This window comes from Paramisgurnus dabryanus, chromosome 4, assembly GCF_030506205.2.
Source record: "Paramisgurnus dabryanus chromosome 4, PD_genome_1.1, whole genome shotgun sequence".
Lineage (NCBI taxonomy): Eukaryota > Metazoa > Chordata > Actinopteri > Cypriniformes > Cobitidae > Paramisgurnus > Paramisgurnus dabryanus.
Genome location: NC_133340.1, coordinates 48,173,188 through 48,201,079, shown reverse-complemented (window position 1 = coordinate 48,201,079; position 27,892 = coordinate 48,173,188). Strand labels below are relative to the sequence as shown.

At 37.7% G+C, this 27,892-nt stretch overlaps 1 protein-coding gene across 15 annotated transcripts in view; it reads left to right on the top strand.

Annotated features, from left to right (window-relative positions):
- The first annotated feature begins 6,454 nt into the window (after positions 1-6,454).
- Positions 6,455-27,892, top strand: part of cd99 (CD99 molecule) — a 141,320-nt gene continuing 119,882 nt past the window's right edge. For 4 of the 15 annotated variants that reach the window (XM_065254887.2, XM_065254884.2, XM_065254889.2 and 1 more), the window contains exon 1: positions 6,474-6,744. In XM_065254887.2, coding sequence (XP_065110959.2) covers positions 6,669-6,744 — 76 coding nt within the window. In that variant the 5' untranslated portion in view covers positions 6,474-6,668. Of the gene's footprint in view, positions 6,745-13,181; positions 13,291-27,892 lie in introns of those variants that run through there. The other 11 variants (XM_065254895.2, XM_065254893.2, XM_065254886.2 and 8 more) reach the window with 9 other exon arrangements.

The following is a 27,892-nucleotide window of genomic DNA, read 5'->3' as shown; positions in this document are numbered from 1 at the left end:
ACCTGCTGTGCGATGTCCTCCGCCTGCCTCACCATCAGCACCGCTGTATCTAAGGTAAGGTCAGTCATCAGCTGCAACTTTCTTGAAAGCTCTTTATCTTTGATGCCAACAACAAGCTTATCTCTGATGTTCTCTGTTTTCTGTGCACTGAAATCACAACTCTCTGCTAATTCGTAGAGTGCACGGATGAACATCTCTGCCTTTTCCCCCGGCCTTTGTATGCGTTGGTAAAAACACGCCCTCTCGTGGATGATGTTCTTTTTCGTGATGAAATAGTCATTAAACTTGTTCAGCACGGCGTCAAAATCTTTCTTCTGCTCGTCTCTCTCAAACGTGAACGAGCTGAATATGTTTTCTGCCTCAGGTCCCATGGCATATATGAGGGTACTCACTTGTACTTCGCCATCCTCCTCCTTCAGCTTCGAGGCTATCCTATACCGCGTGAAGCGCTGTCGCCATGCGGCCCATTCCTGAGGTCTATCAAAGGTGAAGTTCGTGGGTGGAGCAAATTTCGGCATTTCTACTTCTCCACAACTTCTGACACCATGTCAAATAAGTCTCTCTTACAACGACTTTATTGCTTAGAACTTATTTATTAAACAGAGCGTTACAGACACCGTCTCAATCTCTCAGTCTCAGACTACTACATTCAAGTCCCACCCCTCTTACTCTGATTGGTTGTCAGTCAACATATGTAATTATCTAACCGCTATGACAGTTTTGTCAAAGCAGCACCTGCTTCTCTTAATTTCTTACACCAGCTGAAATGCTGCACGTCTCTGGCTTCCTTCTATCCATGCCCAGCGCCACTGTTATAAGTCCTTAATCAATTAGGTCATATCTTTCCTATGCTTTATAAACTTGCTTTCCATCCTGCGGACGTTTACTTGCAATGTGACATCACCGGCAAAGAGTATAGAAGTACAAGAGGGGAAACTATTTATTATGTAATTCTATTTTATGCTACTTTACACATTTACTACTATTATTAGTTACCAACTCCACTAGGTATGAAATATATTTTGTACATATTAATCCCCTGGATCCCGCTACAAACATTATAATCTTATAGAACATGCATTATTCTGTCTGGTATCCTACAGTATAATTGCCACTTTGGCTGTTTTTTTTTTACTTAATCCATTTCGAGCAATTCAGATGTATATGTGTGTATATGTGTATGTATATGGAGCCAAAATATTATGTCTGGATGAGTTTATGTCCTATGTAAAATTATGGAAGACTTGTCTAAATATCTGAAAACAAGCTGTAAAAAGGGATTAATGATAACTGGTCTGATTGTATGTTATTCTGTGTAATCATCATTCAGTTTGAATTTGATCTTTTAATGTACAAAGTAGCTGATATTGCCATTACTTCTAGTTGACTCCCGATTCGCTTTCATTCCAAAATGGCGGATTCGTGGGGCTGCTGCTGGGCGCTGGTGTTGCAATGGAACGTTCTATTGAGTTTCCTCTCTTGTACTCTTTGTCACCGGTCTCCGTTCGGCATCTGCAGCTGATCTCAACCACACTTTTAAAGACCTGCCCCATTCTAATTTTGATTGGCTAGTTTGTTTGTTTGTTTGTTTGAGTGTTCCTCACATACTATTTGTAGGCGAACGCATATGAACTCGAACTAAAAAATTATGCTGCGTTCCAGGCACGCCTTTGAGCACGTGAATTACGACTTCAAAACCACGATTTACGACTCTGAACTGGGAGTATGCATTCCAGGCAGCCTGTAACCCGTGTTTTTACAACCTTCTACCTATGAAAGTGCACTGGAACGGCAGTCAACCCCGTGACTTCCCTCCAGTGAACTCTTACTAGATCGACGTACTCCCAGTTCTGAGTCGTGAGTCGTGGTTTTAAAGTCATGATTTACGGGTTACAGGTTGCCTGGAACGCAGCTTAATAATTTGCAGTCAACGCCGTACGCCGGAAGTCCGGCACGGTGCTGGAAAACTTAAGCCCTGCTGTAAACCCTATCCGAGAAACTGCTTCAAGCTACCTCTTAATTTATTGCAGGGTGGTCTTGCTGAAAAGTTAGCCGTTTCTTAGTCCATAGTTATTTTTATAAACCTTTACTATGTGATCAGATGTTACCTGCCATGCAGTTATATTAAACCTTTACAATGTGATCAGATGTTGTGCACTTATATTAAACCTTTACTATGTGATCAGATATTACCTGTCATTCAGTTATATTAAACCTTTACTATGTGATCAGATGTTACCTGCCATGCAGTAATATTAAACCTTTGCAATGTGATCAGATGTTATCTGTCAGGAATTTTTTAAACCATATGTGAGCTCTGTATATTCCCCTTAAAAGGATTTAACTCTCCTGATTTGAAGGAATAAGTCTTGGCAAGTTTGTAAATTAATTCTAGCGTGGTACATTACAAATGAATTGGTGATTTATTGGACTGGCTGGGCTGCACACTTACGAAAATCACTGTGTAACAGTACACGACACACTGTGTAAATATTGGTAGGCATAAGTACTTTAATAACTTTTAATGCTGCTTCATCGACTCCTTCTGACAAGACGAGGTAATTACCTGCTGCGGCCAAATCCACTTCATATTGTCTACCCGAGTAACGACTGGGACTATCCGAGCATTGGATGTAATTTTCTCCGTGCTACCAACTTAAAACATTTACAGGATTAGCGTTATTTGTCATTTAGCAAAAGTTATAGTGAACTACAAACAGTCTTCTAACCACTAAACTAGCTACTGGATGCGCTGTGCCACGTTAGCAGAAGTCGGTTGACAGAATGCGGAAGAGCGAAGAATAAAAAATGGGCGGGGAGGAATAAGGTGAATAGATTAAAGCATATTCATGATAATGTTCCTATACAAGTTAATTTATCCCATTTATTTATTTTTTTCTTAAATTCATTAATCATTTGTTCACATATGAAGTAGCCTACTATATTAACACATGAAGAAACATTTTGTTCAAAACCACATTGCTTTTGTGGTTTTCATGAAACAAAAAATAGGTCATCTGGCACAAGCAACTGTTTACCTTTTGACCACAAGATGTCATTAGTGTGCACGTGTTGAAAAGCTTCGAGTAATGAACCTTTTTGCGATACAGTTGAGGGGAAAGCCGGTGCTTCACAAGGGTTCTTTTCACCATGTTCTAGCATAAAGCAAAAATGAATCACAGTAAATAACAGAATATGAACAAATAGGGAACCGGTCAGCGCGATGTAGACAAAGGAGTTAAATCAAACTTACTAGTTAGCAAGAAGACAATAGATGTGTTCGACTTCATGCGGTGCTGCGCAGACCGATCGGCGGTTGACTTGAAGCAGTGCATGCCGGTTAGTAATTTTGTCCGACTTGAGCTGGCACTGAAGGCACGTGACTTTAGCTCTGTACCAATTCAAGGGCTGCGACCTTCTAAGCATGCAACCTTAAATGGTGAGCACTCGGTCTTTCGAGGTGGCAGCCTTAAAAATTCGCGAAGAGAACTGAAATGAGACGGTTTACCGTACCTATAATTTGCGTTACCTGCTGCAAAGAGGAGCCTTGAAATAACACTGTGTACAAATAACAAGGTCATATGAGACACTGCCATCTTTTAACAGTATACGTACTGGGAACTATATTCTCAGAAGGCAATCACTCCGCCCAAGTAGCAATGCATCGCTTCTGAGAATATAGTTCCCAGTATGTATACGGTTAAAAGATGGCTGTGTCTCATATGACCTTGTTATTTGTACATGGTGTGAGTATACAAATCACAACACATAAATAGGAAAATGTTCGCGTTATTTTGTCACTTATTGGGAGCAGTTTGCTATGTGGAGCCATTCACTTCCATTCTTTGTGCTAAGCTAAGCTAGCGGGGGCTGCGTCAGACAGAGTTACAGCACCCACGGAGATGAGAAAGGTATGTATGGACTTCTGGGGAACTCAAATTCACTGTAAATTAATAGATAAACTAACAATGACAAACATGTCATGTTGTAGTTAATGATGACTCTTCATTAGTACATGCCTACCTCAGCATTAGTTCATGTTTAAGTAAAAATACATGTATGTCTTATTTCATTATAATATATGGACCTTTATTATAAAGTCTAACCTTTATCTCTTTTGTTTAAGGAATTTATTGAAGACAAACATTATAATATGCAGTGTTGGCGAAAGTTACTTTTAAAAGTAATGCATTACAATATTAAGTTACTGTCCAAAAAAGTAACTAATTGCATTACTTAGTTTCTTTTCATGGAAAGTAATGCTTACGTTACTTAAGTTACTTTTGCGTTACTTTTTTGACTTGGCTGAGGCTTGATCTCTTTCAGGCCTTGCAGGTGTTTTATATGATCGCAAAAATTTCAAGATCTGGCCTGCCATATTATGAGTCATTTCTGACTCAAACTGTTCCCGCTCAGTCGCACAGAGTGCGTAATTCAACATTAATACGTTCAATTTAATTCAGTACATTATTTTATTTTTAAATTGAATTAATTAAACTGAAAAGTAACTCGCATTACTTTTTTAAAAAAGTAACTCAAATACTTATGTGTACATTTATAAAGTAATGCTTTACTTTTCTCGTTACTTCAGAAAAGTAATATTATTACGTAATAAGCATTACTTGTAATGCTTTACCCCCAACACTGATAATATGTGGTCTGACTTTGTACAAGCATGTATTATCATATTATCTCCATTGATAGACTAGAAGTAGCTTACAGGTATCTGCAGATATTTTTATGTCAGTCTGTATCACCTAATATGTTTTTCTATTCACATGTAAAAGACTCTCTTTTAGATTATGTATCTGTCTATTCATTTTGGTGATTCTCTTTTAAAATATTTAATGAAGTGTTAGGACAGAATCATAACAAAAGAAACAGTGAATTTCAAATCATGAGACATCAGCAAAAACAACCAGCTTTACGTTATATTGACTTATGAATATGGTACTGAATTTACTGAATTAGCTAGCAAAAAATGTGTTACATGAAGTTTTTGAAACAAAATACCCAGAGCTATCATAGGATGTATGCGTTATTGAGTGAGTGCCCCATGTCAGGAAGTTGTGCAAGTATCTAAGACATATTTTCAGAGTGTCTGAAATCTATATTCACAAATAACATTTGTTGCATTCCTCTTGATTATATTAATGATAAACGTGTTTAGTAAAAACACTTTTAAATATGTGGTGCTTTATACAGTTTTTATGTAGGGTACAACAATATGTGCTGTCTTGAAGAGACGTTAATTCAAGCCTCCCAGTTCTGAAAACAGAGACAGCACCTCTCCTTGTGGATCATTAATAAAAAGCATCACACCTCCCACCACTCCTCACAACCAGCTGGAAGAATTCCTGGAAACCTCCACCAGTTCCTATATACATACACATACGTAAAGTTTCACAAGTTTATTTCTGTGTATTACATTTACAAGCACTCTGCCTCAAAAATCTAGCAAACCAAAAGTTTAGCAGGGATTTCCCATCCTATATTTGTCCGGATACAGCTCTTTTCATGCAGTGTTTGTATTTGTTTAGTCAGGAAAGTTTTCTTTAGCCTACAAAAAATAGAATGTTATTTTTAGGTTAGTTTAACGTTCCGCTAAATTAACCTAAAAATAACGTTTCTCCCTTATTCTAAAGTTATGAGAACATTATTCCAACGTTAAACTAACCTAAAAAATAATTATATTTTTGTAAAGAAATCTTTTCTGGCTAACCAAAACCAAACCTTGGAAATAACGTTATGGGAACCAAAAACTAACGTTAAAGGAACGTTTTTAGAACCAAAAACTTTAGGAAAACGTTTTGTGAATTAAAAATTGTTAACTGGGTAAAAGACGAAAGAAAGAAAAGAAATCAGTAATATTATGTTTGTCTCTTAGGTAAAACTAAATGACAGAGAGTGACGCGAGTTCGCAAGCGAGTGCTGGAAGGACGGAGCAGAGAAGCGCGTGGTGCAGCAGTGGAGCGCGCACATCAGACTTGCGCACTATAGGAATACAATGGATTTAAAGATCTTTTCAGTTAATTTCCTTAAAAAAATCAGATGAATAGCAGCAGTAGTGAACATGCACGGAGCAGTGGGCTTTTAATTCGCTGCTCTTACCATCCATTATAAAAGTTTATATACCTATCTTAAAAAAACTACAGGAGATGTTCTGGAAACATTCTCTCTAAAATAAAAACTAAAAAGAACCTACGGGGAACTTTCTGGGCACGTTTTCTTTAGTTTATAAAATAAAACAACAACAACAAAAAATGGCAAGGGGACGTTTTGAGAACTTTAGGTTATTATAAATATAACCTGCAAGGAACGTTCCCAAAACGTATTTGGTTATCAAAACAAAACAACCAATTCGGAACCATATGTGGACGTTAGGGGAACGTTCTGTGTTTGCTAACCTGTTGACTCACACGCGCTAAAGGGCATGTACTAGGGTGTGGCAGGCTCGTGTTTTGAATCATGATTTTAAAGACAGGCTGAACTGCCGAGTAGCAATTGGATCACTCCAAGGGGTGGCGACTTGCGCAATATTCCTTTCTAGAAACGAGTTTTGTTTCTGAGTTTTTCGAGGCTGTAAACAGGCGAATGATCACGCGTTAGGCTACTACAGTTTTCTACGATTTATTATAGTTTGTTTTCTTTTCATAGAGACCGGTTTTATGTTTTTTCATTGCAAGATGACTTCATACTTGTGGATTGTACTTCTGGCAAGTCTTGTGGCAACAAAAGCGCAAGGTAGGGTGAATTACCCGCTCCGTTTTGTAATTGTCCATATAATGAGACGCTAAGATCACAAATATCATTATGATAAACACCATCGAGCATGGCAAACAGATGTCGAGTCAGACTGGTCACGGCTAAAAGCTGTCGCTATTTTTAATAATTCTCGCGCAGTATGTCAGAACATTTAATATGGTTGTCTAGGGCAAAGTTATCTTCCCACAATAATACTGCCAGGTTGGTTAAAATATTGCAGTAGGCTAACAAACACTGATATAATTGAGTTTGTTTGACTCATTTTCCACATACAGCTTGCATGAATCATCAGCTCTTTGGGTGGATACGTTAAAGGGGTGGTTCAATGGTATTTCAAGCATTCTGACTTATTAACACAGTTATTAACCTTATTCCGCCACGCCCCTTGTTTAATTCTTCGCTCTTCCGCATTTTGTCAACCGACTTCCGCTGCTAACATGGCACAGCGCATTTGGTAGCTAGTTTGATGGTTAGAAGATTGTTTGTAGTTCACTACAACTTTAGCGAAATGACAAATAACGCTACTGCTGTAAATGTTTTAAATTAGGAGCTAGGGATGGGCAATATAAACGATATGCAATATAAACGATAGAAAATTGGCATACGATAGAGATTTTAAATCTATTGCACTATCGCGATAATGCGTGTTGATGACACAATCTACCCGCGAACTTTAGAGCCACGAGCTGCAGCCGAATAAACATGGATAAAAGCGTCAGCGAAACATCGGAACTCGTGAAAAAGACCGATGCAACATCTATTATTTGGATTTAAGCCATAAGTTACATAAGTTAACTGCTGCTCCACACGCAAAATTGGCATTATGGTCTAGTAATTGTGAAACATGTAGTATATTATATACTGTGTATCAGGCAAAAGTTCCAGCTAAGAGAGGTAACAAGACTAATCTGGCTTTTGTAAGGGTCTATATAACCTGTTCTGAAACGAGTCTATTGAAATTATTATATCGCAATACATATCGCTATCGCAAGAGGCTGCAATGTATAACGCAATATGGATTTTAGGCCATATCGCCCATCCCTATTAGGAGCACGGAGAAAACTTCATATGATGCCAGGATAGTCTAATTTTGTCCCTTAATCGTCACGTGGTTAGACGATATGAAGCGGCCGCAGCAAGTAACCTATGGGACATATTTAATTACCTCGTCGCAGGGGCGTCAGTTTGTGTTGAAAAGTGGTGGGGACAAAAGATCAGATGAATAAAAATTACAGCAGGACGGGAAAATTATTGAATAATGGCACATCAAAAATGGGCATAGCGTAGGCCAGTCAACAACACAAAAATACTCAGCATAAAACCCTCAACAATGTTGACTGCACATGAAACAGTCCCTGCAACACCAGCTCAACCAAACAAAGCATCACCAAGGCATCATACTATAGAAAACAGCAGCACGTTAAGTAAATGATTACAAAGAAATTCATTAAATTTGTAAAAGAAAACACACCATAAGCACACAACGCAACATATGTGACCCTGGACCAAAAAACCAGTCGTACACTGCAATAAAAAATTTCAAGAAAACATTTTCTTTGTATTTTTGTCTTGTTTTCAGTAAAAATATCTAAAAATTCTTAAATTAAGATGTTTTTTCTTGATGAGCAAAATGACCTAAGAAAATAAGTCTAGTTTTTAGAGCAAAAATATCAAATGTAAGTGATTTTGTGCATAAAAAATCTGCTAATGGGGTAAGCAAAAAAATCACTAAATTCAAGAAAAATTCAAGAAAAAATTGCTTACCCCGTTGGCAGATTTTTTGCTTGTTTTATGCACAAAATCACTTAAATTTGATATCGTTGGTCTAAAAACTAGATTTTTGCTCATCAAGAAAAAGCATCTGAATTTAAGATTTTTTTATATTTTTATTGAAAACAAGACAAAATTACTTAAAAAAAATTTCTTGAAAATCTGACTTTTTTCTTAGTTTTTTTGACTTGTTTTCAGATATAGAAAATATCTAAAAATTCTTAAATCAAGATGTACTTTCTTGATGAGCAAAATTACCTAATAAACTAAGTTAAATTTTTAGACAAAAACTCTACAATTTAAGTTAATTTGGGCTTAAAACAAGCAAAAATATCTGCCAATGGGGTGAACATTTTTTGCTTAAATTAAGTGTTTAAGAAAAAAGAAATCTTATTTTTAGATTTTTTTTCTCACCCCATTGGCAGATTTTTTTGCTTGTTTTAATCACAAATTCACTTAAATTGTATAGTTTTTGCTCTAAAAACTAGACTTATTTTCTTAGGTCATTTTGCTCATCAAGAAAAAGCTTTTTAATTTAAGAATTTTTAGAAATTTCTACTGAAAACAAGACAAAAATACTAAGAAAGTCATTTTTGCAGTGTAAGTCGCACAGGTATTGTTTTAAGCAAATGCTTTCAAAAAGTGGTGGGGACAAAATCAGCCATTTCAAAAAGTGGTGGGGACATGTCCCCAGCGTCCCCAGTGTAAATGACACCTATGCCTCGTCGTGTCAGGAGTTGATAGAGCAGCATTGAAAATTATTAAAGTACTTATGCTAAGGTGACCAGATTTTTAAAATGAAAACCGGGGACATTTCCTAGTTAAATGGTCAAAATATCATTACAATCTCATTTGTTGTTATCTATGAATTACAAAATGGGGACAAAATGTTTTTTGAAAGTTTTCTTCTTTTTATTGTTGTGGGTTCACTGCAAAAATGACTTACTTCTTACTTAATAGTATTTTTGGCGTATTTTCAGTTCAAATATCAAAAAAATCTTAAATCAAGATACATTTGCTTGATAAGCAAAATCCCCTAAGAAAAATCTAGCTTTAAGAAAAAATGTAAGTGAATTTGTGCTTAAAACATGCAAAAAAAGTTATGAACTTGAATTAAGTTGTGGTAGATTATTATTTTTTGTTGTTTTAAGCACAAATTTGATATTTTGGTCTAAAAATTAGACTTATATTCTTAGGTCATTTTGCCCATCAAGAAAATGAATCTCGACTTAAGAATTTTTATATATTTGTACTAAAAACAAGAGCAAAATACTAATAAGAAAGTCATTTTTTGCAGTGTTTCTAATTCAATTAATTGAAAAATATCTGTATCCTAAATCTATTTTTTACAAGAGACATACCCTATCATTAAAAATGACTTCTAAGATAAGATATCGTAAATATAAAAATATAGGTGGGCAATGAAAATCATTCAAAATAGTTGCATTTTATTAGCTAACCTTACTGATCTCAAGTGTATTCGTAAAACGGACTTCACAAATCTAACGTTAGGCGACAAGCGCGTAGTTAGCCAAGTTAGCTTACCTGAAACTGACCACCTTTTCAACACCAGGAGTGGCTTCAAGTTACCGGAACTCGGGATAAGGGTGTTCCTCACTCGCCTTCCCGTCCATTAAAATTGATAAGAAACAAATGTAAGGGCGCTTGAGTGAGCTTTTTAAGGTTAACGCTTTCAGCCACTGCCTCAGCTGCTCATCAGGCGGAAGTACGTTGACAAAATGAGCGCAATGGGCCGCCCTTGTTGTCATGAAAAATAAGGTGAATAGAGTTGTTTCCTCATGCTAAACGTAGGCAACGTGTCAAAAAAACAGTTGGGCATGTTACAGAGTATTTCTGTGCCGAATGCACTTCGCCAGGGTTCGTACAAGTTTCGGAAAGTTTTTTTTTATTACAGGTGCAGCTGAGGTTTCAGGGGTTTTCTATACGTATCACTTCTTTATATGGGCACTTCCCCCGGAAAACCCCGCCCACTCGTCAATCAGCAGGAGACGCTAGAACTTGCAAACATCTTATCAAGCGACACAGCTTTGTTTAATTTCAAAACTCAACAATAGCATGAAAGAAGAAGTGTGTTTTTGGATGTAAGGAGAAGAAAGTCAGCCTTATGGAAACAATGGATATAGTTTATTATCCGGGGTAGCAGCGGAGTTTTGCGTGTGTGTTTGATGCGCTGAATTTTCCCAACCGGGTCATGAGTTGCATGCGGTAAGTAAGACTTCTGTCTTATGTTGGAAATAGGCGCGTGCATATTATATAAATGACACGAACATGTAGTGAATCATAAGTGAAAACAGTGTTGTATAGTGTTGCATGACTCGTACTCCCTCCTCCCGCGGTATAACTCCTCCTTCTTCATTTTTTCGTACGTAATCGGAAAGATTCTGTAAAGCTAATCTTTCTTTTATAAATCTAATTTAACTAAAGACTCTTCGGAGATAAAAAAGGATGCTGTACTATTCTATAGGTACTCCAGATTAACATCAGAAATGCAGAAACAGCGTGTGTTACGTGAGCTTTAAGAATGGTAGGCACCAGCTATATTTCAAACATTTTAAATCCCCTATACTATTTAAGGTATGATACAAATTAATCAGGCGAGTATGAGCAAAAAACGAGTTATTTTACTTTGTTTCCTGTTCAGTTAACCTAAAATGTTTTTTGACCAATAAAAATGGTTTAAGATGTCATTAACTGGAAAATAGAGTAAGAAAACCTTATTTCACAATCATTTACATATGTTGGCTGCAATGTCTCCCCTTTAAATATGTTACAGCACAGCTCACAATTTTAACTATTTGAGTTTTTTAACAAACCGCACTGTGCCTTAGCAGGTGTGCCAGCTGTTGTGTAATGTATTTGAATATAACGCTTATTTAAAATTTGAATGTAGGCTTTTTAAGTAAAAAATGCAATGTATGTGCCAAACAGCAATAAGTAAGCACCTCAATGTTTTAAGTTTAAGTGCTATAATTGGGTTTTCATTGCTTGTATCAACCTAGAAAATGTGAAAAGAACAACTATGCAGCAATGGCACTGCCATTTAGTTGAGATCAACTCATTTGCATTTAAAAGGACTACAAAGTGGCATTTTTAACATGCTATAATAAATCTATATTGTTTTTTGAGCTAGAACTCCACATTCACACTCTGGGGACACCAAGGATTTATTTGACATCTTAAAAACTCTTATGAAATGTCCCCTTTAAGTTAACAAGTTAGTGAAAAGAACAGAAAACATCTCTGTATCTTCCAACAGTGAGTGAAAAGCACAGCTCACCACAACTTTTAATATCTCCGTTTAGACCCTGAAGATCACAAAACGACTTTTTAACTTGAACAAATTCTGTTCTGAGTTGCCCTGAGTTTTGTTTTCTGTTTTTCAGTAGTCTTTATTAGGAATTTGGTTATGAAACATTACATCAGCATGTCCAGAGAGCCTGAGAATCATAATTTCTGTGTGCTTGCTTATACTGTTTTCTTGATATATTTTTAAAGCTAACAAAAAAAAAACATGCTGTGTCTGGTTTGTTCAGGTCTCATCACAATACCAAAATGATCATGTGCTTATGGATCTGCAGTCTAGCAAGCCAGTTTATTATGGGCTGCATTGTAAAGATTAGTTTTTAATCTTTTAAAGTTTGCCCACACTATTACTCTAAATGTTTCTTGTAGGATTGTGGGCTAAAGAGTTGAATGATTAGAAAAGCTACACAAGATAAAAGAATCACTCCTTGGTTTCAGTTCTTACTTAGCTACTGTAGTCACCATGGCAAATTGGTAGACCATAATAAAAACAATATACTGCATCACCATGGCAACCCAAAGGAAACAGCCCACACTAGGGTGTTTCATGTGGCAGACACAGCTCCATACTCACTATCACATGTTTTTTAATGAAGAATATATGTATGTTTGAGAACAGTTTTTTTTTTATTTCAATGGTTAACGTTTTGAAAACTCTCTGACCTGCACTGTGTATATTAAACTTAATACCTGTGGTGTAAATACTTCACATAACATAAGTTCTTAGATGTCGAGCATCTTAGTTTAGTGTATTTTTTTTAAACTGAATGTGATGGGTTACTTCAACACATTCTCATGAAGTGCGTATAAATAGCATGCAGTGTTAAAAGTTGTGCAATACATGCATATGATACACCAGTCCTTCCAGTTTACTTAAAACTGCCATCTTTTTGGTTTTATGTATTGTTTTCTTATAAAATATTTTTAGGGGTTTTTTTAGGGTTCATTTGAAATTGTACTAGAGGAAAGGCTCTCAATAAGGCTTTCTGTACAGCAATTTACTGATCATACTTCGATTCATTATAATGCTTATAGGATTAATACTTTGAAGTAATTCTGAGAAAACAGTTTCTTGTATTTAATAGTGATGTGGACCTTGTAAATTGCAGTTGACTCACACGCGCCCATAAAGGACAAGTAGGGTGTGGCAGGCTCGTGTTTTGAATCATGATTTTAAGTACAGGCTAAACTGCTGAGTTGCAATTGGATCACACTTGGATCACTCAAAGAGTGGGCAACTTTAGTTTTTGCGCAATATTCTTTTCTAGAAATAATTTTTGTTTCTGAGTTTTCTGAGGCTGTAAACACGCGAATGACCACGCGTTACTACAAATTTTTACGTTTTATAACGTTTTATGTTTTTTCATAGCAATATGACTTCATACTTGTGGATTGTACTTCTGGCAAATCTTGTGGCAACAAAAGCGCAAGGTAGGGTGAATTACCCACTCGATTTTTAACTGTCCATATAATGAGACGCTAAGATCACTAATATAACACCATCGAGCAGGGCAAACAGATATCGAGTTAGACTGTTCATGGTTAAAAGCTGTTGCTATTTTTTTAAAGTTATTTTTTGGGCCATTTTGCCTTTTATTGGATAGATAGTAATTAAGGAGACGACAGGAAAGTATACACTCTCAGAAATAAAGGTACAAAACTGTACCTTTTCTGTCACTGGGGCTGTACCCTTTCAAAAAGTACAGCTTTGCATCTAATGGCGCTTTTCCATTGCATAGTACCCCACGGTTTAGTTTAGTTTGGGTCGGGTCAGCTCACCTCACTTTGGCGTGGTTAGCTTTTCCATCGAGTTTAGTATCACTTCGGAGTGGGAGGGATTATAGGCGTGTCGTTATATTTACGCTGCCTACTGCTGTGACATCATACACGTGAGAGCGTTGTTGTACATTCCCATACATTCATTTATTTCTCAGTCTGCCACAAAATTAAAATTGGCCACCACAAATAGATGTTTGCACATCGCGTTTATAACTACCTCTGTCTCACATGACAGTTTCTGTTCAAACACCCGACCCGTGGCGTCAGTCGACGGCGCTCCGCTGAGCCTCATTCAAGTTGCATTTAAGCATATATAATGCGGACGTGCACGTCGCGAATGTGCCGCCACAAACTGCAAGTCTGGAAAAAAAACTGTTATGGTGTCCCGGATTCTCAACCTGCAAATGTTTTTCATCGCTAAAAGGGGGTTTGGAAACTTATAGCAGAACACAGATAACAACATGTTTGCTTGAGACAGCGCAAGCTAGCAGTAAGCTAAAGCTAATATTTACATTATAGCGATGACGTGACGATTCTCTCAGACCAATCAGTGATCTACAGTGTTTTCGCATCACGTTTGGTATCAGCTCGGGTCGCTTGGAACCCCAACCGAGGTGGTACGAAAAAAAGTATCGGGTACTACGTACTGCACCCAATGGAAAAGCTCCCAAAAGTAAGCTGACCCGACCCAAACTAAACTAAACCGTGGGGTACTATGCAATGGAAAAGCGCCATAAGGATTTCATTTTAGTACCTCGTAGGTACATACTGGGACCAAAGAGAGCTTATAAGTACCTCAAAAATACATATTAGTAACTCAAAGGTACATATTGGTACTAAATGTTTACAAATCTGTACCTAATGGTCCATACAATTACCTTTTTAAAGGGTGCTGCCCCACTGACAGCTAGGGTACATATTTTGACTTTTTTCTATCAATGTAGGTCCTTAAGGTATGGTTATCTACCCAAAATTGTATTCAGTTTTGTATTCCTGTAAAGGTACCAAACGGAAACTTAGGGTACAGCCCCAGTGACAGAAAAGGTACAGTTTTGTACCTTTATTTCTGACAGTGTAGGGTGACAAGAGGGGTATGGGATTGGCAAAGGACCTCAAGCCAGGATTCAAACTCAGGTTGCCAGAAGTGCGTCTGCACCATGGGTCAGAGCACAGTTTACTACACCATCGGCTCCAACGCTGTTGCTATTTTTAATCATTTTCTTGCAGTAATGTCAGAAGATTTAGTATGGTTGTCTAGGGCAAAGTTATCTTCCCACAATATGACTGCCAAGGGTGGTTAAAATGTTAGAGTTGCAGTAGGCTACCAAACACTGTTGATGAAATTAAGCTAGCTTGACTCATTTTCCACATACAGTTTGCATGACTCATCAGCTCATTGGGTGGATACGTTAAGAATGGTAGGCACCAGCTATATTTCAAACATTTTAAATCCCTTAATACTCTTTGTTGTGTTATGTATCCACCTGAAAAAATGTTTACAGTTCGACTAAGCAAAAAACTGATTACAGTTCAGTGTTTTCCACAGATCTAAAATGTACTTGTGGTGGTAGCTGGTGAAAAGAGCAATCATTACCCACCAACAAAAAATGGTCTACTACATGTGACAAAGAACTCTACTAGTAATGTGTGACACAACAGAATACTTTGATTTATTGAACATTTATATTAATTTAACATCATAGTTCATTAATCCAACCACCCCAAACATTCTTTGCCATAAACAAAGCTTTTGTCAAAGCACCACAAAAACACTTTACTGTTTTTGCACCGATATATGAAGTAATTAGATGACCCCTTTTATCAAATAATAGTACAATAATATGTATAGTATATTAATGATAGACAGTTCAGGTCTATAGATTATAAATGAGACTGGTGTTATAATGGTTATATTTCTGTTAGATAGAAAGAGAGGCACTTTTACTGCTTCTGCTCTATTTTTCTCTTGCCAATTTAAAAAACTTAATCCACTCATTATTTCAGATTATTCTATTTCGATCTATTGCTGTCTGGTGACAGGTGACTTTACATTACAGCTTTGCGTTTTATATATCTTGAATTCAGCTTGAGCTTTGCTCGTTCAGTGCAATACATTAGCATTGCTTTTTTGCTAGCCTACTATCTCTGTGCAAACTTTTTAGATTTTAGAAAATATATGGTTTATTAATAATATTATTATAAAAGAAGGGGAGAAAGAAATGCAGCGCATTGTCGTGACTTTCTAAACAAGCCGGTTGTTATCGCCATAGAAACCGGTGAATGCTGAAACTGAACATGAGCTTGAGTGCGGTAGAGCTCACGGCAGTTCTATAATCGACTCTGGTTTTACACACAATATTAATCAGACTTGGGACCCAAAGTAATTTAACTAGGACTGATCCTGACGGCTGACGCGACTGACCATTTAACTCTTTCACCGCCATTGATGAGATATCTCGTCAATTAAGAGAAAACGCTTCCCCGCCAATGACGAGATTTTCCGTCTTTCCGCAATACCGCTATTTTTGCCCTTCCGCAACTTTTTAAACCCGGAAGTATTGCCCTATAGCAAGCGGCTGCCTGTATATTGTTTGTTTATATATTTAAAGAAGAACATTTTCTGGAAGGCATTAAACTTTGGTGAAAATCATGAAAAACGCTGGCGCTGGCTGGCAACTTTTTTTTAAAACGCTGGCGGTGAAAAAGTTAAAATATAATCCCGGAACTGTTTGGGTCCCATGTCCTCCGTGAAGACCTCAAGCTTTTACGCCTGCTGCCGGCGCATGTTTTCAATTGAAGCTTGGCGTTTTTAAAAAAAAACAGAAGCTAGCGGTTTTCTTCCGCGCTGAAAACCGGCGGTTGGCGGTTTTTCCGCGCTGAGCGCCTACAGTTGAAAAATATTCAACTTTGGGTGAAAAGTTCCGCTCGTCAATGTCAGTTCTCACACGGCCTTCCAATCAAAGTGGAGGAGGGGTGGGACTTTACCAAAGCAACCAACCGGCTCACAGCTGAAGTATCAGAGCTATCAAAGCGCTCAGCTGAAGAAAGCTGGCAATCAGTTGAAAAACAGCTGCCATTCGGCATCCTCCAGGCGTTTTCAGCCGCGTTTAAAAGTTTTGGTGTGCACGCCCCCACATGGTAAAACTCTGCTCAAGTTCAGAAACATGGAAGCATAAAATGTGATACAGTATGGAAGGTATTTTAAGCCAATTTTAAATTAATTAATTAAATGCTAAAATAAAATTGCAAAAATGTCCCAAATTTGAAAATGAAATGCTAAAATTAAAAAATTAAACATAACATTTAAATTATTATATTTATGATTTGACATTTGACAATTTCAATACAATTTCATAACCATGTGTGGCAAGACTGCAGTGCCAATATTAAAATGAAAAGGCAAATGTGAAAAAAAACTCATACATTTTAAAAAGGCATTTTATTAAAGGCGCAAAAAAAGAGGATGTTTTTGCTGACTGAGAATCCAAAGACTGTTACCGAGTTTTTGATATGAGCGCATGCATAAGAACAGCCCCTCTCCTTCACAGCTCTTTTCTAGGGACTGCCTGTCAAAACTTGTTTACCACCGGCATATGCTGTGTCGCATCAGTGGATTCATTATGTGAAATTATATGATGATAAAAACATAAGATGTGAGCTCAGTCGATGCTACTCCCATTTCAACTAGCATGTAGCAGACTGGTCACTGCCTTACAACTACAGTACAAGAACCTGAATAACAGTACCTCAATAATTATTTCACAAAGAAAGAATAATCACGGTTACCTGTCGAGAAGAATTTTTGCGAACTGTGCCTCTGTCTTGACACCTCTCTGTTCCTTCATTGCTCTTCAGCGTTGAAATGTTTCTCCAAGAACGACTCTGGTTAGATTACGTTCTTCTGACAATTTTCTCCCCTTCTCAGCGACTTCAAAAAAAGTCTTTCAATTGCGTCCTCCTTTGGGTTTCTTCTCTTCCATGATGCAAATTCGAGAAGGAAAGCAGGAGTGACAATGAAAACAAACTGTGTAAAGTTTCCGGAGCGCGCACATCTCTCACAAGGAACGTAATGGCAGTGATTGACAAGCCAGAGGGACAATCATTTACACGGTGATCGCGTAAACTATTGGCTGATGTTTTTAAGGCCCTACCTTGTGCACAGATGACGTATATTAATATTATTAGTCTTTTATCGGTTAGTAAAGACAGTTTCAAGTAATATTGCAAAAATGTATAAAACAAACATCCTCTTTTTACACCTTTAATGCTCACGCAATAATAGTGACAAATAAAATAAAAATATAAAGTTCAATTTAAATTTTATGTTCACTTTTATTTATTGTTTTTCATTTTCAACTTGTATGCAAATTCAATGTTAATCCACTGATGTGATTCACTGGTGGTGTTTACTTGCTCAAAAAAAGGGGATCGGCTGAAGCAGTGTGGCCAACTTAGCGACTGTGTTGCCAATTAAGCGACTTTGTTGCTACATTTAGCAACTTTTAGACCCATTTAGACAAACCTAGCAACTGTTTGGATGAATCTTAGCCTTCACATCTGTAAAGATAGGCTACTGTGTCGCTTGTAGTGGCCCACGAGTGCCGGGTCTTGCTGTCATGGTGAAATGTGCATCTAACGTCTACCCTCTGTGCATGGGCTGTGAACAACATTTAGACTGTACAAGCTGACGCGTGGATGAGATTCACATGCACTGTTTACATTTCAAAGGAGGAACAAACACTAAAAAGTGTCTGGTCCGCTGTTATGTATGTGCGTATTTTGATCCGGTGAGGCGTCAGTCATTCTCATCAAATGCATAAACAAAGCACACAGTGTGATTATTGTGCAATACATATGCCAAATTCTGTAAAAGGACTGGCATATCACAGGGTTTCCCGCAACACTTGCAGTTCGGGCGGTCCGCCTAAGCTGGGAAACCCTACTGCCTTAACTAGATCGCCCCAAAAATAAATCTGCTGCACAAAAGGCCGTCAAGTGCATGTCTGTGAGAACTGTAAGTGGACTTTTGTGTGTTTTTTAAGCCTGTTATTATATTAGCCTATAGTTCTTGCAAATTTAAAGTAAGTTAGCTGGTGATTTTGTTGTTTGAGCAACCTGCTAGCTAGGTTGCACATGCCTGTTGATTCAATATAGTTGTTAAGCGTTCTTGCCCATGTTATTTATGTGCATTATTTACATGCAACAGTAGTTACACTCTAAGACAGGGGTGGGCAACAGTTTTAGACTGAGGGCCACATTTACTTTGCCAAAGTAAGCGGAGGGCCACACTTGGGAAAACTGCAATTAGACATAGTTACATGACTAATTGGTAAAAATTAATTAATTAAGGCTCCTCTACAGTTACTTTGACAGCCTATTTCAAGGCCTGAAATTTAATTTTGCTAGGCCTGTCTGACCTAGGCTACTCTAACATTACAATAACTGGATTAAATTTCAAGGATTCATTTCCTACCCTGCATATTGTCCTTACGAAAATAAACCATGGTTTTACTACAGTTAAGACCAAAAAACCATTGTTACTGTAGTAAAACCATGGTTTTGCTCATAGTAATCAATTGACCAAAAAAACATGGTTACTACACTTTTACCACAATAAAAACATGGTTACTACAGCAACAGACACACACACACACACACACACACACACACACGATTTATTATTATTTCTTTTATATTTTATATTGACAACCACAGTGTTTCCCACAGGATTTTGAGAGACTGTGGCGGTGATGACGTCACACCCCGATTAGCATATATGTGACATCATTGCGTTGTGTTTTACTCTTTGATTTGTCACATTATATTGCATTTTAACACAACTGAATGCTATTTTTTTTACATATTATCTGTTCTGTTGTCTATAAAATAGTGACTAAACAGGACCCAGTAACTCTTTTTGTTTAATCAAACCAGCTCTTTCTTTAACTGCTGCTAAAAACGCGACATCGTCTGAAAAAATCATCATACATTTACATTGAGGCTGTACTTATGTTGCTCTTCTCATCAGTGTTGTTGTGTTATGAGCGCTTTTTTATTTTAAATACGAGTGGTAGTTTTATTCTATATCGCAGACAATTTGTTGCAAATTCAAAAATATGAGAAAATACACGGTTGCTGTTACTACAGAACATGTGCACGGGCATACCGCATCATAGGTGGGGAGAGAGCTCGGACACAGACTCACACCCGAAGGGGGATATGTGGGAAACAATACTGCTAACCTTTTGTTAAGTCATGATGAATATGATCATCCGTCTTCTCTGTTATAACATCCGTGACTGTTGACGTTAATAACGCGAAAAAGAAAGTACACGCAGGAACGTGGAGTTAAAATACTTTTCACTGTTATGTGAGAAAGCTGCGCTGCATGCAACATGAGAGAGGGGAGGGGGCGGGGGCGCGCGCGCGCTGTTGAGGCGCTGCACGTAAGGAGAGAGAGAAAGAGAGAGAGACGAGGCACGCTGAGCGCTGGCTGCAATGAATTAAGACGTTTTAAATGGTAAAAAAAAAGTGTAAATGGGAATCATGAAAAATCTATGTGGCACCCAGTGTTGATTCTGTCACTGATAAATCAATGTATGGAAACACTGCAACCATGACAGTTTCATCGAAATTGCGAGTGCATCGCGAGGGCCGGATTGAAGCCCTATGCGGGCCGGATCCGGCCCCCGGGCCGTATGTTGCCCATGTATGCTCTAAGATAATGTAAATAATAGTGGGAAATAATCAGTTTTTACAATCTTTGATCTATCATCATTCGCCAGACGTTCTACAACATCTGCTTCAGTTTGTGTTTATTGACCCTTTATTTCACTTCATCACACAGCTATTCCCGTTAGAGGTATCTGTTAAAAACATTTAATTCATTAATAATCTAGTATGTGTTCATTTTCTGTCATAGTTTCTTCAAAATTTTTGTGTTTAATGTTTTTAATACAAATATTTTCATTTTCATTATGAAATGCCCCTTTGATTGCCACGGCCCCTGTGATATATTTTTATATCTTTTGAATATAATAGGAATTAAGGGTTGTAACGGTATACCGGTATGGTGGTATAGCATGATATTAACTTTCACTACTATCATACTGTAAACATTTGCTTATCCACAGTTTTGGGAAAAAATAATAAAGCAGATCTCACCTGCGCTACCATGCAGATTCAACTTCATTTGGCATTCTGCTAGACACCACTCGTTTATGTACAGCAGAGAAAATTTCAGAGCCAAAGACTACAAATTCTTCTAACCTCTATCCCCGACCAGAAAAAAAAGTTAAAATCTACAGTATGGAAATACTTTGGGATCAAGGCTTTGAACCGGTTCAAAGAACGAAAACCAGAAACTTTTGATGTTTTATATGCTCTGGAACAGAAACGTTTATTTAAAATAATGGTAACCGGTTAATACCGTTATTTTTTTTGTTATTTGACAAGATTTCTGTCCAATATGACTATTCGGTCGTCGTTGCCTCATCAGAGAAATGAGAAGCTTGCCACCAGCATGTAGCCTACTCAAGCCCAAGTCTCTAATGCTCAATCATAAGAGGTAAATATTGTTGGCTACCAAGTATCTCAAGATGTTTTTTTATATTAATTAGTGGTATAATGGATCTCAATTGATCCGTGATCCTTACAGATCACGACCCACAGTTCAGCTCGCATGTGATTTGCAGATTAATACGCGAATTTAAATAGGGTGAAAGTTGATAATTTGCACGTGTTTCAAAGGCTTGAAAATGTTAACACTTAAGTGATTTTAAACAATTTAACCACAAAAAGGCGCTAAAGTGAGCAATTTTCTGTACGCACAGACGCACATGCGGGTTGAATGTGTCCGGTCCAACTCCTATTAAACGTGATTATATCTATGACCTGCAAAGATCTGGGGCCGGTTGCACCAGCTGTGCGTTAGTTACAACGTACCCTAGTTACGACGTAAATGGGCACTAAGTTACAACTTACGCACTACTTAATGTTTTTGCGTGTACTGTTCTGAGGTCAATAACGTTGGCTTTAATGTCTTTTTAACTTTCAGTTTAGGCATGTCAAGAATGTGTTTGAAATTACGTGCTGTTCAGACTATTTCCTGTTTACCCATTATAAGGCTTGTGATTGGGTTAAGAAAAATAGACGTCATTCTATGCGACAACGCATTACTTTACGGAGAGCTTACGATCTACTAGCTACGTTCTGCCTTAACACTAGAACAGCCATGACGGTCAAAATGACCGTTTTGAAATTTATATTTACAATAACTTTGTTAATTAAAAAAATACAATCTTGCTGGTTTGTGACTTTTCCTAAAAGTGTTTGTATTTTTACTTACAATAGATTTTATATAAATTACACTAAAGGCAAAGAAAATTTTACCATTTCTACCTATTTCAGCCATAGCGGTCATATTGACCGCTCTAAATTTCGCGCAATTCTATTGTCTTTTCCTGCGGTTTATTTTCTCTGTCAGCGTCTCCAGTACTATTAGCATATGCTTGTTTGCTTACAAATGCAAATTATTGGAAAACAAATTATTATTGCCTTTTAAAAAATAGGTTTATAAAGAGTTTATAGGGAGCGTTTTAGAAATGTGATAATAATAAAATGAAGAGAAATATGACTGCTGTTACAGTGACCTTTCCTGGGTGAGAGACAACAGTTCATCCTCATCAAAAAATGAGTCAGAGTCCTTACCGAGGAAAAAGATGCGGCTACCTTCATCGGAGATTAGGGATCCAGATGTTTCATTCACATCTGACAAGCTTGCGGCTGCCCTGCTCTCCGCTATGCACCGCTGTCCTATCGAGACTGCTGCTCTGCGCAAGTTATATTCACTAGTTCTGCTGGTCATATTATTATTATTAGAATATTACTATTATAATTATTATTAGGACCGTCTTTCAGTCAACTGAACGTCCAGGGAGAAGGCAGAGCCTTGTCCTGACTGAAGCTGCTGGCTCCACCGCGCACACGAAGCGCAACATCGAAGATGCGCTCACAGCCTTTCTGTGTTTGTTTGACGATGCCACAAACCCTTGTGCGGAAATTGTGCGAGGAGAACAAAAAGTAACTTGTGTTGACTGTGAAGCTTAAATAGCCGAGCACGGTATTGATCTGTTTATTTAATATAAAATTTGTAGCCTAATTGTTTTATGGTTCTAAACTTCGTAGTGGCTCTTTTTGTTTACTTTATAGCAGCTTGTTTTCAGCTTTTCCGTTTATGTTCTGTGTTATAAGTGTATGATAAATGTTAAAACACATTTTTTCATAGTCAAATAGATCCTTTAATTTGTTATTTTGTTGTTCCGAGTTATGTTAAATAAATACAGAGAAATACTGAATATAGCGTATGCAATAATTAAATTTTACTTTATGAGATGGTGTGAATATTTATAAATGTATAATTATCTTTTTAACTAAAAAAAATATAGATGTTGGGGTTATTTGGTTTTTTTAAATATATCCTCACTCAATTAATACATTAATCTCTCATTTGGGGAATTTATCATTAGAGATAATAGAGTTTATAATCTAGCGGTCAGAATGACCGCTAACGGCTGTTCTAGTAGTCTTGGAATTCTGGCGCTTCTAGTGTTAAGAACAAATTGTGCAACCGAATAAAGTACAGAGTTAGTTATAAACTAGCTAGTAGTTACTAAGCCTAAGTTTGGATTTTACGTCCCAGTTTAAGTTAGAACTTAAGAACGACTGGTGCAACCCTACCCTGAACTCTTGATGTATAAACTTGAGAGAGAGTTGCGCTACTGTGTCTCATACTGTAGTCCATTAAAATACATGTACATAAAGCACTGAAAAACAACCTAATTTTCACCTTATGTGGAGCGACTGTTTATGCTGCAGCTTCTTCCAGAATCGGCTTTCATCCTCCGTCTGTGTGTGTGCGTGCATTAAAGTGTAAGCATGTCAGAATTACAGTTATGCCATTTACATAATGTAGTCTTTTTTAATGTTTGAAGACAAGATAGAGACTTAAGGAAAATTATGTGAACTAATAATTTAAGTTTAATGTCCTAATGATCAGCCTACTTATTTGTATGTCCCACAGCTGACATGGAACGTTATTAACCGGTTCAGGAACTTAATTTTTTTGTTCTAACCGGTTCAGGAACGTCAATTTTAGGGTTGAACCAAAAACTGGAAACGTTAAAATACTGTTTCTGTTCGGAACGAACAAAGTGGGAAAAAAATCTGGTTCAAAGCCCTGTTTGGGATATCCGAAAAACGAATGCGGGGTTTTCTTGAAGATGGATATTCAGTTTGCAAGAAATGTGGACGAAGAGTGGCTTCAAAAGGAGGCACTAAAGCCCATTTAAGTGATTTATATTACAGATCACAGGGAACTTCACTAAACTTTTCCACTGGTGGCACTTGCGCTACCAACTTTTTCAGTTACTGGCGCAAAATATGATTTGGTCGCACATATTTTTTTCAAGTTATATTAAGGTGCTCTGGATAAAAATGAACAATAATGAAACTGTATTGCATACAGATATGCTTTTTATTTTACTTGCCATCTTTTAAACCACATGCCGCCTTGTTTTCTTAAACGTTGCAGTGTTTCCCACAGATCTGAAATGTACTTGGTGGTGGTAGCCGGTGAAAAGGGCAATTATTACCCCCTGACAAATAATGGTCTACTATACATGTGACGTAGAACTAATAATGTGTGACACAACACAATACTTTGATTCATTGAAAATTAATATTAATTTCACATTATATTTCATCAATCTAACCACCCCAAACTTTCTTTGCCATTAACAAAGCTGACACTGTTTGTCAAAGCACCACGAAAACACTTACTGTTTTTGCACTGATATATGAAGCAATTAGACCCCTTTTATCAAACTCAATATAATACAATACTATGTATAGTATATTAATTGACAGTGCAGGTCTATAGATTATAAATGTGACTCATGTTATGACTGATGTTATAATGGTAATAATTTCTATTAGATAGGCACTTTTACTGCTTTTGCTCTATCTTTCTATTTCTCTCTTGCCGATTTAAAAAGCTTAATCCACTCATTATTTCAGATTTAAAAGTCTACTTGCTGTCCCGGTGACAAACTTTACATTGCTTTGCTCGTTCAGTGCAATTGGCTTGACATTAGCATTGCTTTTTGCTACAATCTCTGTCCAAACTTAATATGGATATGGTTTTAGAAATGATATGGTTTATTAATAATAAGATCATTAAAAAAATGTGAGAAAGCAAATGCAGCGCGTGGTCGTAACAAGAACCATCACCATAGAAACCGAAGGCACGCTGAATCTGCACTCGAGCTTTAGCGCGGTAGCGCTCATGGCCGTTTTCCGATCGACTCGGGTTATAAACACAACATTAATCAGACTTGGGACCCGACAGACCATTTAAAATATAAACCCGGAACCATACGGGTCCCGCGTCCTCAGTGAAGAAAGACCTCTGCTCAAGTTCAGAAACATGGAAGACACTGCGCTTGCGTCGCGTCGCACCTAATTCATTGAGAAACAGCTGAGCACGCAAACGCACACTGATAGGGATAGACACGACGTGCTTTCACGCAAAATGAAGCCAACGTGTTGATGGCTCAGAGCATGTTATAAAACGTATTCTTAAAATCCACATTTCTGTTTTAATAAATGCTCATAGTAAATCATAGCATATTGTCTAAAACATTAGGTAGCACATTTGCGACCCATTAAAAATTAGGGTCGCAACGGCAGTTCAAAAGGTCGCATATGCGACCATTTTGGTCGCAGTGTAGCTCCCTGGATCAATTTAAGTTGATTATACTTAGGCCATATTATAAAAACTATACATTTCACTCACTATTTGACGATGTGAACAAATGAATATATCCAGAGAGAATTTAATGAGTATTTTATAATTTAATTTAATAGAATAAAATGAAAATAGTATCAAATGAAAATGAAAAGAATCAAAGTTTATTACATTTTTTAAAGATTTTTTTTTCAATTCAATTCAATTCAATTTTATTTATATAGCGCTTTTCACAAAAGTCAATTGTTTCAAAGCAGCTTTACATAAATAGAAGCAGTGAAAAGCACAGAAAAACGACAGATAGCACAACAAAATACATGATAGCATGAGCAGTTAAATTTGCTGCGGCTATGACTCAATATTATAAGTGCACGTATTACTAAAGCAACGTATAGAAGAGGAAGCTAGGTAAAGCCCAAAAAGGCTGCCTCCCCGGGGTGAAAAACCCCCTAGGAGAAAAAAAACCCCGGGCTTTTATCCGCGGAAAAATAAGTCCTAGGAAGGAAAAACCCTTGAGAGAACGGATAAGGAGATTTAGCAGAGATTAAGCGGTTCTGCCGGTGATCGTTGGTCAGGCATCAGCTGGGCATCACGTTGAAGGACGGCCAGTAGATCAGAGGTGTGCCGACTTTCACATCTACCGGGACTGGGTCTGTTTGTCTCGTTGTCCTCGGGTCGAGGACGAGACAGGGAGAGAAAAACAAAATCGTATTAGCGTAGCGGCCGTTCATATGTATTGAAGTGTCACACAGTGATGTGGTTTAACTCAGCTTAGTTCCAGACAGACTAACTATTGCGGCATAATTATATTATCCACAGTTGAGGATTTAGCAAATTGGGGGCCCAATGCGAGGGTATATATGGTAAATAAGGGTCACCTTCCGATCTTTAAGAGAAAATGAAACCTGACGACCCGTTTGACTAAGGCCTAAAGCCCCACTGTCGTCGTTAATGCAGGTTCAGTGGCAAACGGGTCTATATTGTATACCATTTACAGGACCAGGAGAAAACGCCAAAAACATCGCAACCCGACCATACATACCAACCCGTTTGACTAAGGCTGGAGGCCCCACTGTCGTCGTTAATGCAGGTTCAGTGGCAAACGGGTCTGTATGGCATACTATTCACAAGACACACGAAAGCGCGAAAAACGCAACCCGATCATACATACCAACCCGTTTGACTAAGGCTGGAGGCCCCACTGTCGTCGTTAATGCAGGTTCAGTGGCAAACGGGTCTGTATGGCATACTATTCACAAGACACACGAAAGCGCGAAAAATGCAACCCGACCATACATACCAACCCGTTTGACTAAGGCTGGAGGCCCCACTGTCGTCGTTAATGCAGGTTCAGTGGCAAACGGGTCTGTATGGCATACTATTCACAAGACACACGAAAGCGCGAAAAACGCAACCCGACCATACATACCAACCCGTTTGACTAAGGCTGGAGGCCCCACTGTCGTCGTTAATGCAGTTTCAGTGGCAAACGGGTCTGTATGGCATACTATTCACAAGACTTACGATAGCGCCAAAATCGCAACCCGACCATACGTGCCAACCCGTTTGACTAAGGCTGGAGGCCCCACTGTCGTCGTTAATGCAGGTTCAGTGGCAAACGGGTCGGTATGGCATACTATTCACAAGACACACGAAAGCACCAAAATCGCAACCCAACCATACGTGCCAAACCGTTTAACTAAGGCCGGAAGCCCCACTGTCGTCGTTAATGCAGGTTCAGTGGCAAACGGTGGCGAACTATTTAATGCAATTCATTTTAAGTGTTCATGCAGAAAAGGTTTTATTTATTTATTTGGTTGGTCTGTGTTATGACCATGAGTGCTTTGTTCCGTGAAAATAACTATTGCGAGTTAAGAACCTTTACTAGACAAATTACGCGAATGCTTTGTTGAAGAGAAAAGTTTTAAGTCTAAAGTTTTGAACTAGCTGAAGCTTGTTGACCTGATTTGAATGGCATCCCCCGAGTAGCGAGTTACAATAGTCTATTCTAGAGGTCATAAAAGCATGAATAAGCTTCTCTGCATCAGATGTAGACAGTATATGGCGTATTTTTGAGATATTTCTAAGATGGAAGAATGCTGTGCGGCAGACGTTGGCGATATGACTATCAAAGGATAAGTTGCTGTCGAACATCACACCTAAGTTCCTAACCGTGGAAGATGGCACCACAGTACAGCCATCTATGTGCAATTTTTAATCTGACATGTTATGTTTGTAGCGATTTGGTTCAATAATAAGTATCTCTGTCTTATTGGAGTTGAGCTTAAGAAAGTTATGTGCCATCCAGTCACTAACATCGCTAATGCAGTCTTTTAGCTTAGAAAACGTGTGTGTTTCGCTGGGATGCGAGGAGATGTAAAGCTGGGTATCATCCGCATAGCAGTGAAAACTTATGTTATGTTTCCTGATAATGTCTCCTAGGGGTAA